We start from the raw sequence: 24,230 nt of genomic DNA on the forward strand, positions 1-24,230 counted from the left end.
CAATTTATAAAGCACAGTATTGAACCATCTACTCTTAAATATAAAAAGTTTATCATGGCCTTTAAACAATAAAGTAGTGAAGCAAGTGCAATGAACATCTGCTAAGATCAAATGAAGTATGAAAATAGGAAGTTTCAGCTTAAAGGTATCAATAACATACAAGCTTCTACATTCCTCTTTGGAAGAAATTTCCTCACGTCATTAACAGAAAAAAAAAAATTAGAAGCAACTCTTTTTTTTTTTTTTGTCCTCTTAGCAACTCAAGATGGAATTAAAACTTCCTTTAAAATAATCAGGTGGCCATAGAGACAAAGAAACCTTTTACCGCTCCGTTAACAAAAGAAAGCAAACACTGTTTAACCCTTCAGCTATCTCCACTTATTTTCGAAAGGCATCTTCAAGTTTCAGCTCCATTATTAAAACATAACAGCAACAGAAAACAATTGCAGGTAAATTACAGTTTCTTCCAGAGTTGTTAGATGTCCTTTATGTCAGCCAGATAAGAAAACTATAAATCAACAGCCTCAGTACATCTCACTGCTTACTAGTTAAAGTCTGCAAAAGCTAAAGGAGAAGGTATTTCAGCTACAACACACAGTGTACTTGCAGCACGCCTGAGTGCCCAGCCACATCGTGTTGTTTTCAGAAAATACCTGCTGCCCTCTCCAAACCTTTGCTTTCAACTACTTTCTCCAGGCTTATGACAGCTTGCTATTTTGGGAGCAGTCAGCTGTTATTGTTCTCTTTGGGACACTCCGGTGTCTTTGGAGAGCTGGACACCCCCAAAGGGTTGCACAGTCGTTACTCCCAGCTTCACAACCATCATTGCTTTTTCTGCAGCTTCAGACTTTTCCTCCTTATTCACAACAGCCATATAGTCGTCACGTTAATGTTCAGTCCCATTTCCTATTGTCAGAGCTTTTAAAATCAAGAGAGCCTGTCCTTTTACACTTGCTGCTCTAAATCCATTCATCTGCCCCGTTCCCCGACCCTTTTTTCTTTAGGATCATCCTGAAACATTAACGTCACACAAAAAGCTACAACAGAGTCAGAGATAACATCGAGGAAGTCCAGTCTCGCACTAACCGTGAGACCAACCCACCCCTCGACACCTCTCGGGGTCAATGGCACTTTAATCCACCACCGCTATTTTGCTTCTTAAACAGTCTACTCCAAATTAAACCACTGTAATAGAGAACAGCAGAATTTAATGAGTGCTTGCAAATTCCTACTGCAAAACACATACACATAACGTGCAGGTTTTCCAACATCAGATATCTATTTGGTAAATAGAGGCAGACCATTTTTTGCTTTCTTCAGTAAATAAAAATTATAGCATTCACTCTGATAATAGCACGCTGGCAATTTTTATTTTAATGCCATATGTTTTAGGTTATCAGCTGCACTTCGCATCTGTATTTTCAATTGTCTACAAGTACACTGTTTGGGAGTATGAAAATCAGGTTGCACACTGAAACACACTGGTCTGCTTGGGGCAAAATCATTTACCTGCAAAGCCTTCCTTTTTTAGCTAGGTTTCCCATTGTGTACAATTAGTACCAGTTTCGATCTAACCAAATACATCACAGATTTCTGTGCAGGCTTCTGCGAAGGCTAGCTTGTGTAAATAAGGCTTGATTATAGCACACAGCTTGTGAAAGCATCTGACTGCATTACTGATGGCCAGTTTTCTACTTACATTTTCAATGACTCTAAGCTTACTTTTCCTACTTGCATTTTCAATGAATCTAAGCTCACTTTGACTTTACAATTTCAACAAATCTCCAGTTTTTAGTAAAAACAATCCAGACAAAACTAATGGTTTGGATAAGAAAGAAAAAAGACTCCAAAGAAAACACAGCTCTGAAATCTCATCCTCTAATAACTCTACAGGGATAAGACAGAACTCGCCTCACTGCTGGAAAGAGAACTTAGTGCAAATAAAACACCTCGTTCACAAATTGCATCCACGTGTTAGGTTAGACCAGCAAGCCACTGTAACATCCTGCTTTACAGGTTAGATTGAAAAAGTACCTAAAAGATTCCTCTTCATGAGTAAATCCTCAACACAATCTGCTTCAGCTGCAAACAGGCTCGACTAGTCTGTAGCTCTAGGCAATTCTGTCTTTCTCACAGGTATCAAGCATACTAGGAAGGGGCTCTCTGGGAAAAAAAAAAAAGTTACCAATTTTATTTTAAAACTCACAACTATCAAAAATGGAATATAATTACTGCTCTTTTTAAAAGGTAACAACACTTTATATTTAAGATCACAAAGATGACAAAACCAATACTTAAGTAACAGAAGGTAATCATTTGCATTTCAAAATTCATCTCTCTTGCTTTTCCCTCAATTAGACCAAAACACGTTGATTCACAGGTTTGTGTGCGCGTTTGTTTCTTTTTTAAACTTATTTGCAGCGCAGAATAATGGCCCCCCTGCTAGGCTGGCATTTGCTCAAGTTTCTGTCCCTGTAAATTGAATCTGTTACTGGAATTTTCCCCCTTCAGAATACCTAGGCACATTAACCAAGAGATAAAGAGATACATGCTGCTGATACTATCAGCCACCGGGTAGGTGGATAATGTGAGGGATTTTCTGTTAGTTTTTCTGGGTGTTTTTTTTTTTTTTTTTTTTTGAACAAATACATGATAAGAGTTCTCAGGGGGCGCAGAGAGCAAAGGGCTGTTTAAACAGAAGTGAATCATTCTCATCTGATCTGCTAATAACTTTGTATTCAGACATCAGCACACTTTAAAACATTCAGAAAACAAAAGTACTTAAAAGAAGAGGAAGGGGAAAAGAAAAAAAAAAAAAAAGCCAACCAAAAAAACCCAGGTGGATCTCACATCAGTCACCTTAACCGCGAGTGCAGCAGAACAGCTCACTTATGAGCACCTAATTTCTTCTTTAAAAGCAAATGCGTTATTTTTGGCCAACTCCCCCTCAGATTTACTTGAAGCGGTGCTGAGTTTACAGGGATGATTTATAAGCCATCATTTCCCTCGTGGGTTAGAGAAACAACATCTGACTTATCATAGGTGAACAGCGAAGCTTTAGTTTGGCCATCCATCAAAGCAGAGCGCGGGCGCTACTTCCAGGCATCTGCAGATAGCCCCGTTGTCCCGGAGCGGCTCCGGCCCCAGCTCTTAGGCTGAGTACAACCACGCAGCGGCGAGCCTTGTGCCGTCGCACAACAGCAGCGCAACGCAGCCCGGCTCTGAGCTCCAAGTGCAACTCCGGAGGTGCGAGTCGCCGCAAAGAAACCTCGCCTTCGGCCTGCAGCGCCGTCCTCCAATGGCACAATGCCACCTGCCGCCCCTGGAGGAGAAGTGCAACTTCTCGCAAGACAGCCGGCCCCGCTTGTAATTTATGCACGATGAAAACTGACAATTGCTCTTGCAAACAAAATTAAGTACACTGGCAGCAGGAAATGGAGTGCGGCTATTTAAACTATTTCTTCTCCCATCCTTCTGACACTTCTACGCTTACAATGTTTGCATTTGTTCTGTTAATTTATACCTACGTCGCATAATCTCTTTTATACACACGCCGTTAACAATTCCTCTCTGCTTTTCATAGGATAACAAGAGCTGAGCGAGCCCCGGCTACTCGCCGCAGAAAGGCTCTGGCCGCTGCCTCTGAACAGGAGCCCTTCCTTGGCTTTAGCAGAGCCCCATCCTCGAGGACCGAAAACCTCCACCACCACCTGCAGACCCATGCAGGGGCACTTCTTCTCAAGTCTGAAGAGCTTCAGCATTAATACATATATCCTGACTTCCTCCAGAAACTAGATTCTGACATAGAAGTTGTAGGATTTAGGTTCCACATTTTCCTTCAACCAATAAAGCAACTTAAAACCTAAATATGCCCTCAGGAACTTTGCTGCTCAGTACTATTTACATATCATGTAAAAGAGTAACACCTGCAACCTTAGCAATTAAAATGATTTCAGACACACTTTTGTGCCTTTCACATAACTCTGTAACACAACCTCCTACCTTTTTTAAATTGAAGATACCACGTAATCTATTTAACTTCCACGGTCTTTTTTTTTTTTTTTTTCCACCTGTGAAATTTGTTTCTCAACAATTATTGCAGAAAAACAACTGCATCTCAAAAAGGGTCATCATCTGTACTCAGTCTGTTACACCAGACCCTAAAGGACAGCGTTTTAACAAAGAGGTCTTCCCTTCCTTGCCTGCTTTTAATGAGACCATTTAAATAACAAAACGTCAAAAGTCTGTTAAATACAGGCTTTCCACACCCAAATCCTACTATCCTGAATTCAGATGAAAACAGACACCAAACTAAACACACAAAGGTAAAATTTTCCAAGCTGAGTTTCACTTGGTTAGAGGTGAAATGAGATGTCAGGTACCCGGAGGCACAGCACCACAGCCCACCGAGCTGCTCGATGCATCAAAACGAGTTGGAGATTCACTTGGAGTTATTTCATTATTCACCGTGTTGCAGTGATGATATAAATCATAGGGCCTGGCTAAATTTTGTGAAGATCACTTGTTCATCTGTTCCTTCAGCAGGAAAAAGCAAGCTATGAGAAATATTTACAAACAATTTGAAAGAGCAACTGAAGAAGAATAGTATAAAATCCAATTTTCTAAATTTACCTAAGCACTCTGAACTGAGGCACAACTAACTTCAAAGTGGTTAACCCAAGAAGCAGCTTAGGGGCAACGCTGCCATGATCAGGAGGAGACGTGGGTTCCAGGTCATAGGACGTTTCCTAAAAGGAAAAATGACCATCCACATAAGGCTTATTTTCCTGTAACGTAGCAGTGGTGCTGAAGAAAGCCCACTAAGGGGAGCTTTTTTAATTACAGTTGGATGTTTTGCAGCAGCCATAAGAAAGTTACTTTCACCTCAGTTGCACACATTACCTAAGAGCACATACTAAACCTTAACTCAGAATAGAAGGTGTACACAGGTAACAATAAGATCAAATGTGAAAGGCTAACATGGCAATATCAATCCTGCCATCCTGCATCTATCTAACACTTGCACTTGCAGATCTTTGTATTGCAGCTCACCAGTTACACATGGAACAAACTTAACCAAAAAATCCAGATGGATACCACACCTGTGCTGGGACGTGGAAAGAAAGATGGCACAGAAAACTTTATTCTTGTATTTGGGGACTTCTAAATATTATTTTGCCTGCTTCCTGAACAATTAATTACAGCAGTTGGCTGGTTGAAGATCAGGGGGGCAAAAAAACCACCTCTCTTTGGATTCTCATTAAAATATGGAAAAATTAGGCTTTGACTTTTACAGATTATTAATGGTGACAAGGTGGGAATAGGCTGTGCTTCCATCTTAAAAGCAGCACAACTGGGGAGAGCTTTGTACAGGCCTGGGTTGTGGAGGCAGGAAAACATCTCTTTCTAATGCAACAGAGTGCGTACTGGCAAGCAGAATGTTTCTGTTTCACAGCCACAAGAATTGCTGGGGTTCTCAAAGCAAGGGTTCCTCAGTTTCGCTGCTCTTGAACTAAAGTGGGGTGAGGGTAGAACAATAGTAATATCTATAATTCTATATATATAAAATCTATAATTCTGTAATATCTGCCCCTTCCCTTTTGACTTGCACCTGGAGAGCAAAAATTTTATTTACTGTTAATCTCAAGAGCTGGAATTCATTTTTTTGTTGCCATACAACCACCTGTATTCACAAAGAGCAGTTTCACACTGTATTTGAGTGGGGGGGAACCAAGTCACAGAACGAACAGCCAAACTAAGTTCACAACTTTTGCCTTGAGTCGTTCACTCAGCTTCAGCTAATTTTTTTCAAGCCCATCTGCAGACTCAGCTTGAGGACTATCTGCACACCAAGTTGCAAAGCCTAGCCAGGCCACGCACTCAGCAGAAAGTGTACATTGGCATTTCAAATTCAGAACCAAAAGACGAACTGAAAATCTGAGTAGCATCACAGTAGTTACTTCAACTCTACAAGCCGTTTCTTTAAGCTACCTATAAAATGTTTAAAATGCGAAGTTATAAGTAACGTATCTGATTATAATCGTCACTACCATTAGACAACTATAATAGCAGAAAATAAATTGGAAAGAGTAAAAGAGGGAGGGATCAGTTTCAAGTGCCATCCTTGCTACAAAAACCCAAGAGATATTGATTTTATCACCCTCGTGATTGATGAAAGCAGTTCTAAGAAAAGAGCTCTCTAAACTATTTCAAAGCCCACTGTAGCTCATCAAAAATGTCAGAGGCATCTCTGAGCCTATTAGGGTTGTGTGTTTCAAACTGCGATATGTTTTTTTTTCTATGTTCTTTGCATGTATAAATTGTTGTGCTTTTAAAGCTCGTGGTGTCATCTTTTCACTCTGCCCTTTCCCTGTTTGCTCATTCCAGTTATCAGGATGTACTCACACATAACAAACTACTGAAAGAACACACAATATTTTAAAAATTTCCTTAAACAAGGCATTCAATGCAATTACAAACTTTATGGAAACGCTCTAACAACAACACAGTTCAATAATAAAGCAGTTACAAACTCTCTTGCTTTTTAAGATATTCAGGAAAAGAAAATGCTATTGATATTGCATGTTCTTGAGCTCTGTGTTACAAAGGCTCCGTGAGAAAATGAAAGCTGCTTATCTACTTTCCAAGTGAAACATTGTAGGTGATTGTTCTAACCTGGGGCACAGTACATTCTCTCTATGGCATCGCTGTCACAGGAATCTTCAACCTCCCTCCACCTGCTAAAATACGTTAGCTGAATGTGTCCTAAAAACAAAACGACAGGAGAAATCAAAACATTTTTCCCTTCCATTTTCTGCAGAAGTGAACTGTAATTACTCCTTTTGTAGCTAAAAACAGTATCATTAAGAATAATGGCATCATTAAGTACTAGAAGCTATTACTGGGGGTGAATTTGCTGCACTGATAATGAAGCTCTAGACAGGAAATGAAGATACTAATTACAAGATAAAACGCCTACTCAGTTAATTGGAAGCAACAGCGAATAAAAAGAAATGCATTTGCAAAAGTTCCTGACCTCTATCATTCAATAAGATGTTGTTTGGGTTCAAATCGCGGCACACAATTCCTTCTCTATGTAAAGCATCAAGGGCTACAACCATTTCAGCTGCCCATCTTTGAATGCAGTCCTCTGGGATATAAAACCTGGAGGTTATCGCTAATCTTTCATCAAGGTCCTGAAAAATTTGGTGTATATCCTTCTCCCCTGCTACTGCTACTTTGTCTTCCCTCTTTGGTGCTGTCTGTTCACTTTCAGCTGCTGGTAACAAAGACAGGTTTGTTTCCTCTTTCCCAAAGTCTTCAGTTTGATCAGAAAACAGCAACACTGCTTCGTTTCTTATCGTGTCTCTGTCCAAGCTAACATCTTGAGCACCTGAGAGCAGGTTGGAAACAAACACACTTTCTTCTTTGCTTGTCACGTTTACGGAGCAGGCTGCAGGCCCCTGAAACAGAGCCCCATCTTCTGAACTACCTACCTCTGGTTCAGAAGTAAAAAGGGTCCCGAGAGCTCCCTGAGTGACACCACTTTGTCCATTCACTTCCTTGGGGGAAGGATCACCCAGTTCTGGTGTCACACGATTTGGCTCTTGATTAAATGCTTTGCATTGCTCTGCAGAACTATTTAATTGTAAGACATCAGGTGTTTCTAGTAATTTTACTTCTGAAACATCCATATCAGTTTTTGTAAACTTGGCAGGCCTTGACACTGCTGCCTCCTCAGTGGTATCAGACATACCAGGTAAGTTTATCAGGAGATCAGGCCTTCCTTCATCAATACTACTCACATCATCGAATGCAGCATCCTTAAACGAGATAACTGGCACAGAGTCGTTTGAACCCCTGCTTACAGTGTCTTGAGCTCTCACACCCATTTTGTTCTCCAGGGCATCCAAGCTTCTGTCATGACCTGGCATAGAGAACAATGGCTTCAAAGGTTCTGATTTCAGATTATACAATTTTTCTCCCAAATCCAGTCCCAGAAGCTCACTAGCGCTATCTTTGCTGTCAATTCTGAAGAGTTCCATGGGGCTCTTCTTTGATTTGGTTAGTGAGTCCAATATTCTAGTAGGACTGGCTATTTCTGATTCACCATCATCAATGAAAAGCTTTAGCTCTTGAGATGGAACATGAGAGCTGAAACTATCACTGCTAACAACAGTGCACTTCTGTAAAGAACTTTTCTCTTTAATATTCAGACTTTGACTCTCCACTTTAACCATAGGCTCCTCATTGAGAGAGCCAGAATCAATTTTTTCTTGCCCATATTCATTACATAACGTTAAGTAACTCGTAGTGCACTCTTCTTCTGAGCTGGATGCTGAGTCCATCCATTTTGAACTCTCTTGTCCATCTTCCTGGTTGCTGCTGTCATCCTGAGAGCTCGGCGTCAGGCTGCTCCTCAGAGGGACCACCTTCAGCATATTCTCTCCACAGCTTTCTCTGGAATCCGTGCTGCTACCAATGTCTTTAGGGCTGGGCGTCGGCCGCTCAAGAAGAATTTTAGTTGAACTGAATGTTTTGGTTTCGGGAATTTCAAAGCTCTGTTCAGGACTTGTGTTTAAGAATTTACTGACATATGACCACAGTTTTCCTCCTGCAAGAAAAGAAGAGATAGAAGTCTCTTAACATCACTCAGAACAGAATCAGTTTAATGGTGATATAGGAAAATGTCAATATTGACAGAACACACTATCTCCTTAAGCCCATAAAGCAAGTTGGATCTGCTTCCTCAGGAGGAAGTAATTACAGGGACCACAACTTGCTTTCAAGCGGATTTGTATTAATACATAAATATTTAAATAGCTGCATCTGAGATTAAGCTTTTTTTAAAAAATAAAAAAATAAAACCTTCAGTAAAGTCTCATTTCAGAGTCTGTCTCAAGTTGCATGGTGGTGACTGCTCTCTCCATCTGCTGTCTCCAAAGAAAGCAAAAACTAGGAAAGATCAAATGGTTTAGGGGTAGCCATCACCAGTTCTGCCTGCTCTGAATCACAGCTTCAAGCTCATAAGCAACATCGGGGAACACAAGACTGAAAACTACTGATCAGCGAGTTCAGTGAGGGGAAGGGAAATACCTCATATCAGTAGGGTATTTTAAGGATATGCTTCTCTTTGAAGAAATTGATTTTTTTTTAGTGAAATACAGATGAATTTCTCCCTTAATGTCAGGCCTTAAGAAAATTCTTTATGCCTTGCTGCACTAAGCAAACATTTTCAATATTTTAAGCTATATGGGCAAAACCCGTTTATTCATATCAAAAAAGTTTACTCATATCAAAAACTCTAAACAAAAAAAATACAGCTCCAAAAGTAATCATGAAATTAAAAAAAATACACTCTAAAACTCATTTTCTAAATACCACACATTTATAAGATTAAAATTTACAAACAGAAGTTGGAAAAAAAAGGAATCAAGAAGTTACTGCTGCATCTCTTGCATGTGGCAAAGAATTTGTCTTTGAAAAGCTAGAGAGCCACCTTTACTAACTTAAGGAAAAATGCAAAGACAAGATATTTCAGTTTAAAAATTTTATAAAAATTCTAGAAACAGTTCAAACAATCTTTGTAGAAGAAAAGAATAAATATTCAGCCCGCTGGGCACCTGAAAAGTTTTTGGTGTGGTTTTTTTCTTTTTTTACTTCTTTGGGTAAAACAGATTTATATTATGTTTTTCCAAAATAGAGTCTTTAATAGTTATTTTTAAGCACTCTCCTTATCAGGCAAAATTCCTTTAAAGAGAACAATGAAAGAAGAAAGTATTTTTCACTGCCTAGGAACAGGGTTTATATATTTCCAGGTATTTCAAAACTAAGTTATCAAAGGCAGAAAACCCTTGATACTTTAAAAATGAATTTGAATAATATAATGTGGAGTTTTCTTGCTCTTCATCCCCCTGGCTAAGACAAGACTTCTTTTTAAGGGAAAAAAAAAATATCTCAGTGGTTGTGGTGAAACTAAATATATAAAAAATACTAAGAGGGAATTCTAACAGCTTGAGTGTAGTTGTAAATATGACAATTTAAATTTATTAGTTCTGCCTGCAAGCTACAAATTGATGTAGTGGGTCAAAATGACTCTTGCCACTTTCTAAGGCAAGAAAGTATGTCAGGAACAAATGGAAGTGATGCTCATATAGAAGGGAGCAAGACCTGCTGTATTCGCCGCTGTATTACATAAGCATTTCAGATTCACCCAAAGATGTAGAATCACCGAATGAATCTTGAGTTGGAAGGGACCAACAAGGTCAGTGAATCCAACTCTGGGCTCCACACAGACCATCCAGTGTTCAAATCCCATGCCTTGAAAGTGTTATTCAAATACTCCTCAAACTCCTGCAGCTTCATGCATTCCCTCAGGCCCTGTCTCTGTCACACAGAGCAGAGCTCAGCGCTGCCCTCTGCTCCCTGCGAGCCACCACGAGGTCTCCCCTCAGCTCCTCTGCCCTGAGCAAACCCAGGGACCTCAGCCGCTCCTCCTCATACCCCTTGTCCTCCAGACCTTTCACCACCTTTACAGATCTAATAGTTTTACACACTTCTTATACTGTGGTGCCCAAACCTGCATACAGTGCTCAAAGTGAGGTGTCATGGTTTTATGATTTTTGGTCATCAGTATTCCACACCATAACATCATGTAATGCACTGGGGGTGGGGTTTGATATCTGCCGAATGTTCGTCCGACGGAGAAGAACTACATTTCCCCAGGAGGCTTTGCGGTCAGCAAGGGGATATAACTCCATGCAAGGTCACCTGATCCTTCTTCTTCGCCTGCGCTTCGCTGTCTGCGCTTCGCTATCTGCGCTTCGCTGCCTGCGCTTCGCCATCTGCACTTTGCCGTCTGTACTTCAGTCACTCAACTGGACTGCACTTCTCACCCCAGCATTGTGGTGAGGTCTATACAATTCAAACAGATTCTCTCTCTCTCTCTCATTGTATTTTACTAATACTATATTTAGTAAAATCATTTGTTCCACCTCAGATTAGTGCTGTTGTTTTCAAGTATTTTGGGGTCCCCTGCTTCCCCTTTCCCAGAGGCGCGGATCCGCAGATCCCTCCGCCCTGCTGGTCACGGAACTGGGCCGGACCAGCCCATAAACCGTTGACATGAGGCCATATCACGTATTCAAATACCTACGTGTCATGCCACAACAGCCAGACAAGGTGCAATGTTGTCTCCCAGCACAGCCAGAGAATCAACTCCTGCCAGTGTCACCAAGCAAGCTGCCTCCTGGGACAGCAATGTACTCCCAGCCTGCTTGGGTACAAGCAAAATAGCTGCGTGCATTGGCAAGAGCCGAGCATCCCAGTCCTGCCAGCAGTACCACACAATCAGGACACTGTTTGTCCCTGTGTGAGGGTGGAGTCCACGTGCATCCTTAAGATGAAGAGACTTGCCTCAAATATGACAGCACTGCCGTGCCTTCTGAACACTGCAGTCTCCCTGAGCCTTCTGAATTGTTATTCTTAAAGCTTTTCTTTTGGTGCAAAAGAAAGGAGAAAACATTTTTATTTTGTCTGAAAGATTTTCTCCTCTTTTTCACACTTCCAACCAAGACAAAAGCAACAGCACAAAAGTTTAATTATACTAGAAGATTCTGATGGAACAATATTTTTACAACAATTTTTTTATTCATTAGTTCAATTAGATTATTTTAAGTAGACAGTCTTCACAAAATGATTTTTCCCTATGTATTAATTAGGCAAGGAATTACTAAGGGTCTTTTCATACTGAACAATAAAATCTCATTTGAAACTACCCTCCTGCATTATATTCATTAATACAAGCAAATACAATTTCCATCTTCATATTACTAGTATTTATTATCCCAGTACTTTTTGTAAGAAAGCATAAATCTCAGCTTTCAAAAGGTGCTCACAGAATATGACCGACGAAGACTCACTTTGCATTTTCACAGCATTGCACAGTGCCTGGCGCAACAGCATCTCAGCTTCCAGGAACGGCTTTAAATACAAATATTGTCATGATCAGTCCTTTGTCTGTACAAAATTTACTTTTTAATAGAGGTCTGGGTTGAGCTTAGACCCAGGGATTCAGAAAGCTCAATACATTGTTGCTATGGTCTATAGTCACATTCTTTTCCTGCATCGTTACTGGACACTAGGTATGCTTTTGCATGTCACATCTGAAGGTCTCTCACCAAACTAAACACTTCATATCCTATGCTAAGACAGAAAGGAGCTGGACTGTCTGGCAGCATGAAAAGTGAAAGAATTCTCCTCAGCGCTATCTCATTTTTCAAGCATATGCCAAGCTCTTGGTGCAGTTCTTGTCTTCGGCTCCCTCCACCTCACTTAATGCAAGATTTCATTCAGTCTCCACTACATCTTGGCCTCTGCTCAAAGTCTTAGTACAGCTTAAGAAAGGAATCAACTCAAGAAGGATTAAGGAAGGAAAACAGATATGTTGAGATCAGCCCTTCAAAATCTAACAGAAAGCTCAATGGAAGAGTCAAGAAGTTCAAACTGTTTTTTTAAAAATATTTCATTTCGAATGCTTTCAGCAAGAATAGGTTTTGCACAAGACAAAAAATATTCTCTCTTTATCATTATAGCTTTAAGAAATTCACAACTGTCTACCAGTGAAAAGAGAACTACAACGACTCATTTTCCATTAGTGAACATGTTATTATCTTACCTTCTTAAGAAAGAAGTTGCTTATTAATAATCACTTGGACTGAGAAATCATAGTGGAAATAACTACTTCCTCCAACTCCAATTTGTAGTTAAATGCAAGTAAATATATTAAAAAAAAAAATGTTATGTCCAAATATGTTTACACACAAATATTTCAAGACTGGCCTCCTGGTCAAATGGAACTATGTAAATAAATGCTATTCAATAATTGTGTTCTATATGAAAAACAACAATTTTATTCCTTTTTGAAAGTGTCCAATCCAGGGTCAAACAAGAGTGATATTTGTATCTGGGTATATAATTATGCCTTTATGAATGACATACTAATAATCTTTCCCCCTCTCCCCATGTGTTGTGTAAGATCAAGAAAACCCATTAGCAAGCCATGCTAATATAGTATCAGGAATCTATAAAAACTAAAATTACAGAAATCAATCCAAACAAGAAAGCTTTGGTCACTGTCAAATAGTCTAATATACTAAATAACTATAAAAGCTATGATTTTAAGCTAAAGTTTATTAGTATTTAATACGATTTCATGAGTACAGTATTAACATCATTAAGATTTTTTTGTTTTTTTTTTAAACCATAAATAGACACTATAACCAGTCTAGCTTATTCTTTCTAGTTTTACTAGCACACAAAAATCAAAGCTCCTTCTGCAGGTATTAAATATAAAATTACTTGTCAGAAGTGCCTTGTTGCACCATATTTTCAATACTCTGAAGGTAATATTTGTGCTTCAAGAGGTGGAATTGAAGAAGTTAGTGTTAAAAAAAAAACAATAGAATTTCAAAATAAAGTGATCAAGTGATGAAGCTGGATAGGAACACTGTTAGTTCCATATTTTTTTTTAATATTCTATCAAACACTTCTACAGGTTGTGTTATTAATAGGACTTTGAAGCAGGCACATCAAACAGAAGATAGAGAGACTATACTGTACACACCACAAGATAAAAGGAAACCTAACAGATCAGCAAATTTATTCTCCTAACCATGTTTTTGCTCTAGCTGACATGAAAAAAATCATAACCTGATGGTCTTTTCCTCAGCAGGTACTCGGTCACTTACTATTTCAGTTCCACAGCTTGAAAGACTGGCTAAGTGGATGTAATTCAAAAGATTTCATTGGCTTTTGCTATCTTAGCCCATGAGTTTGCTCTGAAGGACAATATTGTACATCAATTTCTACAAAACCAGAATGCATTTTGGAGTGTGGTAATCGTTGTATTTAGGAAAGTCTACAAAAAGTGAAAGTGAACAGCCTGAGCCTTCAAATAATTGTGATTAAAAAAAAAAAAAATTAAAAAAAATTTTAAAAAAAGCACTGTCAGACATCTTTTTGGACAATTCTGCAAAATCGGGCTAAATTTTCTACTTCACTGCATAAAAATTTCTTTACGGCCAGGACTGCCATTCACAAGTTATGTACTTCATGTGAAATAATATTCCAGGAAAAAGAACAACCTTACAGTTTTCTTAGAATTACTTTTCCTTCTTTTCCTTCTTTTCAGTAAAGACATGGCTGCAGCTAAACTTCATCATGTTAATATACAATGACAACATAATTATCTTTGCATAGTTTCTAGACCAAAAGGGAGCCAGACATGCAGACATTATCATGATAAAATAACAATATTTCACAGCAGTCACAATAGCATTGCAGCATACACAGGAATTGGAAGCTAATCTCAACCTAATCTCTAACACGACAATAGTTACAAACTCCAGAGCCTCATACACACAACTGCTTCCACTGCTGCTGGTGAATCTGCTACGAAGTTTGCTAGTTTAGGCAAAGCTCCCACTTCCCAAAGCACTTCAAGCAAAAGCTATTATTTCAAAGCAGCCTTCTGAAAAAGTCCCTTGCCAATGACTACATCACCTTTCCTACCCTTTTTGATCTCTGCCAAGTCCTTACAGCTAGAACTGTCTCCTTTCCTAACAACAAATCCAAGCTTTGCAAACCAAAATGCTACCACCGTGTTGTCTACCAATTCCTGCATGCAGCAAGCCTCTTCACTGTGAAGTTTCTTGAGTGCTCTCCAGATTGATAGGAACTCCACCTTATTTATGCTTAAAGAGATTTGACAGCTTCTAACAGCCACTTAAACTTTGATGTCCCATGGAAGCCCCCCAGCCTATTTTTGAAGCATCTGTTTCTAAAATTTCTGCAGTTATTAGTGCCACGAAGAAGCGAGGCCTTGTTAATATCAGATTGGCTCTCTACCACAACAGAACTTGCCAAGTGCCTTCCAACAAAGCTACAAGATAACTTTACTGACTTTTGTGATTCCAAGGCCCTCTTCAAGCCTCCGACTGCAGTTATGAGAAAAGCCTGTTCTCAGGCTGTTTCACTGGAGAGCTTTCATTGTTCTCCTGTTTCATTGGAGAGCTCACTCACCAATCTGAGTGTGTAACAGCATTATGACTTACTGAAAAAAAAAGTCTTCATCTGGAGCAAGAGTTTGGGGTCGAGCTTTCAGAATTCCATACAAAAGCCAACAGTGCTGAACTTACTAATGCAGTTAAGGTGCACTGTAAGAGCTAGCAAGCTCCTTACCAAATACATAATACCTAACATAACATTTAAACACCCTCTGAATTAACTGTAATTCAAGCCATCGCCCACTTAAAATAATATTTTACCTGTGAATCACTCAGTGATACTGATAGCATGGCTAACATGAAAGATCACCACAAAACAATATACTTATAAAATAGTCAGGCAGTATTTTCCATTGGAACAGAACTACTTTGAGTATGAATGTAAAGAACATTCACAAAGTGATGGAATAAAATTTCACAGATTATCACTTTAAAAGCATTGTCCTAGAAATCTTCATACTTTTTCAAACTTACCTACAAGCACATTTTCTATTTATATTTGGTGTGAGATGGACAAAATTTTTTAAGAGAATATCTTTAGATATTCCTAGTGTTTTTATCCCTGTTTAAAGGATGAGTTCTACTAACAGAGGACTGATGTGTTCGAGACAATCATCACTGGGTTATTTTTTTTTCCATGTGCTCTCCAGCGCTAGGAAAATCTACAAGACAACTTCAGCATTTCTGCTGAATTGCTTTCCAGCACCGGTCTCCTGGGACATGGTGAGGTACACAGGTCATGCAGTTCCAAAGCAACACAAAATTATTGCTCAATAGGGATTTGGGATCAGGGCCTACACCTGCAATATAATTTTTGTACGTGTTCTTGAGCAATTTACTCATCGATTTTTGCCCCAGTTCTCCCTCTTTAGAACAGAAAACACCACTTATCTTCCTCTCGCCCTTTGTATGTTCAGAGGCCAGTCAATAATTTTATGAATGCAGGGGACTATCCTTAAAGACATTAACCTTGATAATTCCCTGGTCATTAGGAAAAAATACTTACAGCAGTGGGAAAAAACAGAGGTGAATCCATTTCCAAACAACTTGTTTTTTCAGAAAATGAGGGGAAACTCTTTGCAGTTTATTAGCTTACATTCGAAAGCACCGTCAGTAGCAGCCCTAACCCACATGAAATCCCTTTCTGCCAGCTCACCCAGTCCTCCCCAGTACAGTCTGACAGTCCTGTATCCCTGTAATGCTCCCCAGTTCTTTCCAGGTCCCCTTCTCACTGTTCCCCCTTCAGAACTCTCTTCAGAAAGTACTCCTATCTCACCATCTCACCTGCACACTCTCTCCCAGCTCCACCCCAAAATAATTTCTCTCTCTCCTATATTCCCTGTTTGCATGCATGACCCACAGCCAGGGAAAGGCATGTGAGCTCTGGCTGCTTCCAAGTATTTGTTTGCTGACTGCCCAGGCAAAATGACAATGCCTGACAGACTCCACCTTCACCGCTGGCAAACCAAGCAGATATCACAGGGTGCCACACAAGACTCTAAGCTGCACAAATAGGATTTAGCAGGCATTTGGTAAATTAAAGATCTTCTCACCACAGAACTCTAAACTTTTGTTACAGACAGCGTTGGTAAGAGCAACACATTCAGGCCAAGAACATTTAACGGGACTCATGATCAGGTCAAAGATGACTAGAAGAGAGTTACTCTTTTTTAACGAATATACTCCATATGCTCTATCCAAGCATTAAGCTGAGGCTTCTGCTCTTAAATGGAAGAGCTCTGATCATACAACATCTCCATTTTTATCACTGTCATCACACAAAAAAATTCATCACTTTGGGGAGATTATCTTTGTCAACCAATAAAATTAAATTAAGCCTGCCTTTACATTTTTGTTCTCTCCATGTGATCACTACTCCCCCAAATTCCTCTGGTAATACATCCGGTTTTCCATCTGTCTTGTGAAGGGGCATTCTTCCCAGGAGAACAGGTCTTCAAATACTGAAGAACTATTAGAAACAGTTGCATTATTACTGTATCTGGTCTCTAATTCTTTCATTCTGCTAGCCTTAAGGTCAGCTGGTATCTGCCTAGGCTTTGTTGTGCTTTGTTGTTGTTTGTATAGTTACTACTTCTCAAACTGTACATGTTTGAGCTTACATGTAAATTACAGTTCAGATGATGGCTTCTAAATTATTTGGCTGAATCATACAGACCTCAAAAAAGTAGCACTGTACAGATTCCCAGCATCACCACCAGTACAATAGTGCGAGGTCTTTCTTCATGCAACACTCACAGCGACAAAACCTTGTCACACATAGCTTAAAAAGTTATTCATGTTTTAAAGCCAACTTTAGCTGGCCTCATGTGACATAAATTGCTCATAAAAATGCTAAAATCTAAGCTATTAGGAGTAAAAACAATAATATTCAATGCAATAAAATTATCTTCTCTCTGCTACATAGCTCCTTCAAGTCATTGTGTCTAAATTGTTAACATTTCCTAAAAAGAGAACTATTAGCAAACCCAAAATTTATATTCTGCACTCATTCTAAATAAATGTGGGTAATTACATTTGAGGAATAGTTAAATCCAGGTGTTAGAGGAAAAAAATCAAGATGTAATTATTTTTTGCCACCTGTTCCCCGTACATTTAACAGGAATTTCATAAATAGTTTGAAGGCACTGCTCTGTGGTTCTGCTTTGAACTCCTATGTGATGCCACTAGCTATTTTCTTAAAAATCCAGATCAGAGTAACTATGTAATATTAACTACTAGGCAAATATCTATGGCTTTTTAGCAGACAGTTATTCAACTCTTAGGGGAATGCTTGTCACTTCACCACAAATGTACTTGCCAAAGTTGACAAAAGTAGCCAAAGACTTAGTTTCTTAAAGATGACTGTAAATACTACAGATACTTGTTGCAGTTAAAAGCACTTGCTCTCTGATAGAGATTAATCGTTGGACGATTTCAATAATGCTACAGTGCAACAGACCCATCAGGATTAGAGGCTGTTTGAAAAAGGAATCAGATCTACCAGAGAATGAAGGGAAAGAAGAGGAGGGAGGATGTGAGATGTCTTACATGACATCTCTAAGGCACGGAAAAATATTTTAATTAGATATACATAAGAGATTGATTTGACACTGAAATGTATGATTGATTAAAACCTACACCTCTGACTTTTTCAGCAATATACTTAAATGAGAGACAAACCTTCTGCATGCTGTAATATGAGAAAGACAGACTCCTCGGAGATGATGTACTTGTGCAGGCACACCATGTTGGGCACACAGCGGGGGATGATGGTCGTTCTGCTCCTGCTGTACTCACTACTTTTCCTTAGACCCTGACAGAGAACAAAAAGGTCAGTTGTACCCTCAGTTGCCTTTGGAGCCTGCTGTGCTCTGTGTTTATCAACCAAACTAATCTATCCGAGTTACTCTGGGCTTCAGAGAAACCACTCATCTGCTGCTCTATGCCCTTCGGTCCCCCGAGGCTGTGCTGATGGCATCTGGCACATTTCCAGAGAACAGAAGATGGCACAAAGCTGCCATTAAAATCAATTACATGGGTCAATGTTTTTATTAGAATCTCTCTCAAACTAAGTCATCAGGATGACACTCAGTTATTTCCCTGTGACCTTTTTTTAAAAATTTATTTTTGTGCATGACCAAAAGACACTATTAAAAAATTCAATTCAAGTTCTAAAGACAAAAGAATGCCCTAGCCTTACAGGTAATCCTCACATTTCCATTGTACTTTAGTAAAGACAACCACAGTAACCACAACAAAAAGGAAAGGAAAGGATTAATCTCCTTGAGAGGTAATGATTTTTGGGAGGTAGCACAGAGATGAAGTTGCCAGAAGTGAAAAAATTGATGTGAGAGGGAGAAAGGGAGGGAATAGGGAAAGGAAAAAAAAATTATGTCAATAATGTGACCTATTACAGTATTGATAAACATAAGCAGTGAAATGGGAAATTCAATGTTTCCCTATCTGCCAGCAGATAAAGTGAGGTTCTAATATACAATATTCACAAATAATATTTTCTGAGGAACAAAAAAGGTTTTCTGTACCCTGCATAAACTTAAGACAACTCACTTCAATAACCAAATGCACTAAGTTAAGATAGGGTCGTAAGCCAGTCCTGAAGCCACATTATAAAATGTTAGCTAATTATAGCTCCATGTCTGGGACATCCTTTTTCAGCCCTTCCTCCCATCAGTCATGTCATTAATTTCAATGGCAGTCTGAAATAATAGCCACAAAGACAAGACTCAGACTAAATCAACTCTCAGCAACACAGATGCTCAAAGTATGTTGGGATCTTCATCTGAGCACTTTCTGAAACACAAAAGAGTAATATAAAAAAAATATCCTCAACCTTTAACTATTTGGCAGTTCAATGGCTCAGTAACATTAAATTCAGTTTTCAGAGTCTATTGATGTAAACCATAAAAAAGCAATTTTGGATAAGACCAGTCATCCACTTCATCCAGAATCCCCTTTGGTCAATACAATACTCTTCAACTAAGGGCAACCCAACCATGACGATGAGCTGTGGGTATACTTAGGCTAAGGAGAATTTTCATCTTAACTTCCTTAATCAGAAGCACACGTATGGCTCGAGTCAGCAGAGTCTGATGGCTCTTTTACAAAGCATGTTGAAACAGTGATTCTTTACCAAAGCCCACTGAAGTATTAACATCAATAACAAGTGGCAAATCAAGTGAGTAAACCAGCACATATGAGAAGTTACACAGAGAAAGGAATGGAAAAGATCAAATACTGAGAAAAATGATTCCAGTGCACTTAATATGGATATATATAACTTGGCACATTAGATGCAAAGTGATCTTGTATGGTTGTATAAACTAGGAAGCCAGTCTGTTCAGAGAAGCAAGAAGACTTTACTTACCTTCAGTATAAAAGTCTGCTGTGTTCTAGTGTCCATTACAAGTAAAACCTAAGCAAAAAGTGTTCAGAGAAACATTTAAAATTCACATGAGTAAGATGACAATACTCGATTCTCAAACTCATTATTGAAATATTCTTGCAAACAAAGTGAAATATGTCACGATGAAAACAAAAATTAAAGCCCTGTAACACACATTTGTTAAACAACTTTTTTTTTTAAAGAAATAAATTTGATTGAGAATTGGATCTCTAGAGAGCTACTAGAATGTTGCCGGATTCCCAATCAGCTAATTTAAAGAACAAATCTTAAAAAGAAAACCATTACTTTATAATTGTAGAAAGAATTTAGCAGAATACAAATTGCAGAAATGCAATTGCAACAACAAAGTAAAACGCATAAATAATGTCCACATAGCATTAGCCTCCTATGTTACATCACTTGTATTATTTTCTTTTCTCCTAATTTATTGCACCTACCTTCCTACTACAGTATTTCCACCTTCCCCCCGATCAAGCTTTCTACACCAAATGCTTTTCCTGCTAGTAAAGGAATGTTCTGTAACCAAAAGTTTTCAAACTGCATACCGCCACTCCTGTCTCATTCCTCAGCTGCCCTTTTATTTTGCCACGCTCATAAACCACAACAGGAATGGCTGTAAGGAAGTTCCTTTCGTGTCCCTGCAAAACTAGTGTTAAGGTAACAACAAAAAGGATTTCTTTTGGAAAAAAAAAAAAAAAAAAAAAAAGTGGATGGGTTTGCTGCAGAAGTACACCTACAGCCACAGAGATAATCTCTATTAGGACCGCATTACCTCTGCTGAAAGTACAATCCAGTGATGACAGGAGTACTAGACCATGTTCTGCCTCTTAGCAAGCTCTGTTATTTTACATGTTGAAAACAAAACAAACAAGAATTATGTACACATATATTTTGGGAAAAGTTTATCTTCAGGGAGCTGGAACTCTCTGCACCTCTTTCTTCAAATCACACACACTTAAGAATTGTTCGCAAACTCCAAGAACATGGGTGTACTTGAAAAGCACCAGCTGCAAGACAGCCACAAAAACAATGACAAGCATGAGATCAACTCTCCTTTAGGAACAAGAGTACACACTCACTGCTTATTTACAGTAGACATTGTAAATACCTGGTGTAAATAGTAAGATTTGGTTACACTAAAATACTTAGGCTGAAAAATTTAAATCCTGAAGGGCTGAAAATGTCAGCACTGGGGTTACCAAATGCAGCGTTCAGTGGACGAGATGCAGCAACTGCACTTAGATATTCACCAAGAAAGACTCCTTGTACAGGAACAATGTGTTGGAGCAACACATTCTGGGTTTGCCAGGTGACAGGATAAGCACAATACAGCATTCAGCCTCCCTGTCTCTGCTCTGTGGGGCAATGATGGACCCACTGGCCCTTGCAGGGTAAAGCCTACCAAGTTCACAACTGACTTTCTCTGCACCTTCTGACTTCCTCTTCTGCCAGAAGAGCCACCACGTGCAGTGCCTGCAATAAGGTGAAGATGTAAGTAGCATGAGGGGAAGTTTCAGGGCAGCACTGCGCAGATTTTCCCAAAGCTGTGGCTGCAGCAAAACAAGCACTGCTTTTTGAGATGCCACTTTCCAAACACTGCCCTCGTTCCCTCTGCATTTCACTCTAGTAAGAGAAAGAGAGTTGGAGTTTTTCCACATCATTGCTCTCACCAAATTTCACTGAAAGAAATAAAGGGAGAGCCACTTTTCCTTCTCAAAGACTTCCTCTTTTACTAGGGTTGCACCCAGTATTCACAGCCTTTCTTTGTCTTCTAGTGAAAAAAATATCATCAGACATTGCTATTAGTGACAATTTTTGAGAAAGAAAGGACATGTCATTTCCATGCCAATGGCACATGTCCCTACATCATGGAGTTTCTCCAAACAATCTTTCAGGTCTCTTGATTGAATCTTCCAGAAACCAGCTGAAGAAATGGTAACTATAAAACTGATTTACTTATCCTTGCCTAACTACAAAGGCAAAGAATTCAAATGATATACAAACAGTAAAGAAAACCAAAGAGCAAGAGAAAAATAAAAGCCACTTGCAAGAGGTGCCAGACGAAGACAGATAAAGAACAGTTGAAAACGATCATGTGTTTACTGTCACTTTCTTCTTATCCCAAGTTTATTTGTAACTAGACACTGTTCACACTGAGGCAATAAATACAAGAACATATGTGATTTTTTTTTAAAATGTGCCCTTTGACTGTCAATATCTCCCAAACAGGTGTTGGCTAAATGATTATAAATTGGCCTCTGGATACACCTCTTCAACTGAGCCGTACCAGGAGTGGCGATAATATAATTAGACCTAAAAACATCAGGCTGGTGAATGCTTTCCATCTGTTTGGCAATAATGTTTAGTTAACAATAGTCTTTAAAAGAAGCACCTTCAACTTCAGTTCTTAAAGTTATTTATAGGGCCATTCTTAACACACCAGCACTCTTGCTAACAAGAGCTTTAGCCACTTGGAAATTATTAGCCATACAGCTGTGTAGGAAAAGGAATGGCAGCATTTAACATCTGTATCTCTCCAGATTTACAAGCATCAACCTCATTTAAAGTCATATCTCAATGAACAGTTCTGTGGTCTGTATTAATATTTTAGTTGCATGCACAAAGATCATAAGGAGCCAAACATTTTTTTAATATCAACAGTAGGCCTATCAGTAATGAAGCTGTCAGCATAAAGGACAGAATAATAGCTTCTTTAACCCTCAGACAGGATTCATTCATTTGTAGAGTAGGAGACACCAATTTAAAAACTGCTCATGGGTTTGCTCACCTTTATAAAGGCAAAAATCTAATTTGGTACTAATTTGATACAATAGTCTTTCCAATAAAAGTCTCCTAAAGCCATCCTTTATTTTATGATAAAACAACTGCTATAACTAAAACTGTCATGAAATAATTACCTTTGATAGCATACCTTATTGCACAAATACAATTAATGTATTCCTCCCTTTCATTTTTCACACTTGCTTATCAGCACTGTATTAGCATATGGTGAAACAGAACAGATCACTGAGCCCTCGCCCTATAAGACGACATATAGAATGACTACGACTAACGGGAATAAAGCAGACAACGGGTCCCTTTAGGGCTGCCTTCATCTGCTGCTATATTACAACATCAAATTGAAAGGAGCAGCTACGGTTTTATAACTGTAATCACAAATAATGTTTGTGCACTTTTGAGGTTAACTGCCTAGGTGGACTAACCAGTCTTACTAACCAGCTTCCCCATCAAGCATCGTAACTTGCCCCCAGTGATGATGAGCTACAGCTCCACTTTATTTAATGGAAAATTATTTGTTTGCTGATTCAATGCTTACTTTTCCACAAGATCATTAGCTTCACAGGAGATCAATCCCAAGCAGCCCAGCAAGAACCATGCAAGGAACTTTTTGCCCACTGATACTGCATTTGACCCTGGCTGACCAGAGGATTTACAGGGGCCCATAAAGACCAAAAATCTATTTCTAAGAGAGGCAGCTGCATGCATATTATGAAAAGGTGGTTTAACCAGACTCATCCAAATAATTTAACATGTACAAGAATAATTAAATCACTCACCAGGAAACTGCTATTTTAGGAAGGGGAAAGACCAGAAAAGAGACTGTCACAAGCACATTTGCTTGACTTTGTATCAGATGAACAGAGCAGAGAAAGGGGAGCAGCTCTTAGATGCATTATCGAGGCTGCTGACCAACAGTAACATCATCATTGACCCAAGTGCCAACTTAACTTCTTCACTTTGCTTTTCATAGCCAGGTTCTGGACAGCCATGTACCCCAACAAGTCTTTACTATCTGCACACCATCACATTTTCCTCCCATTGCAAAAGGAAAATGTTTGCAAGTTCATCAGCAATTCTTTTTCTAAGAGTCCTTTTTCAAATATGAAACGACAAACCTCCACCAGAATGACACAGCAGGACAAAACAGGATTCCACAAAACATTCCCCATTGCATAACTCTGTCCTTCCCCGAGCAGACCACACTGAGATGCCTGTACTAGAAACTGCTCCTGGCTTGCAGTAAGCTGATGGAACCTGTTTTGCTGATGACAACTACTGTGTAAGGTGTAATATTTAATACCTCATAACAACGAGCTGTCAGCTGTAACATGCAGCATCCTATCTCAGGGGGGAGGGAGAAAAATGCACAGCAGGGCATTCCTGGGCACTGAGCAACTAGACTGTGACACAAAAGGAGACCAGGCAAAATCCTATTTGTA

General features: G+C 39.1%; 1 protein-coding gene across 1 annotated transcript in view; it reads right to left on the reverse strand.

Moving 5' to 3' along the window:
• The window catches only part of RPS6KC1 (ribosomal protein S6 kinase C1), a gene marked incomplete at both ends in the record, with an annotated part of 84,128 nt that overhangs the window by 8,534 nt on the left and 51,364 nt on the right, over positions 1–24,230 (reverse strand). Inside the window, 4 exons of the mRNA XM_079532456.1 lie at positions 6,676–6,765; positions 7,037–8,614; positions 18,246–18,378; positions 19,951–19,998. Coding sequence (XP_079388582.1) covers positions 6,676–6,765; positions 7,037–8,614; positions 18,246–18,378; positions 19,951–19,998 — 1,849 coding nt within the window. The remainder of the gene's footprint in view (positions 1–6,675; positions 6,766–7,036; positions 8,615–18,245; positions 18,379–19,950; positions 19,999–24,230) is intronic.

The sequence above is a fragment of the Tetrao urogallus genome (assembly GCF_951394365.1).
Source record: "Tetrao urogallus genome assembly, chromosome: 2".
Taxonomy (NCBI): Eukaryota; Metazoa; Chordata; class Aves; order Galliformes; family Phasianidae; genus Tetrao; species Tetrao urogallus.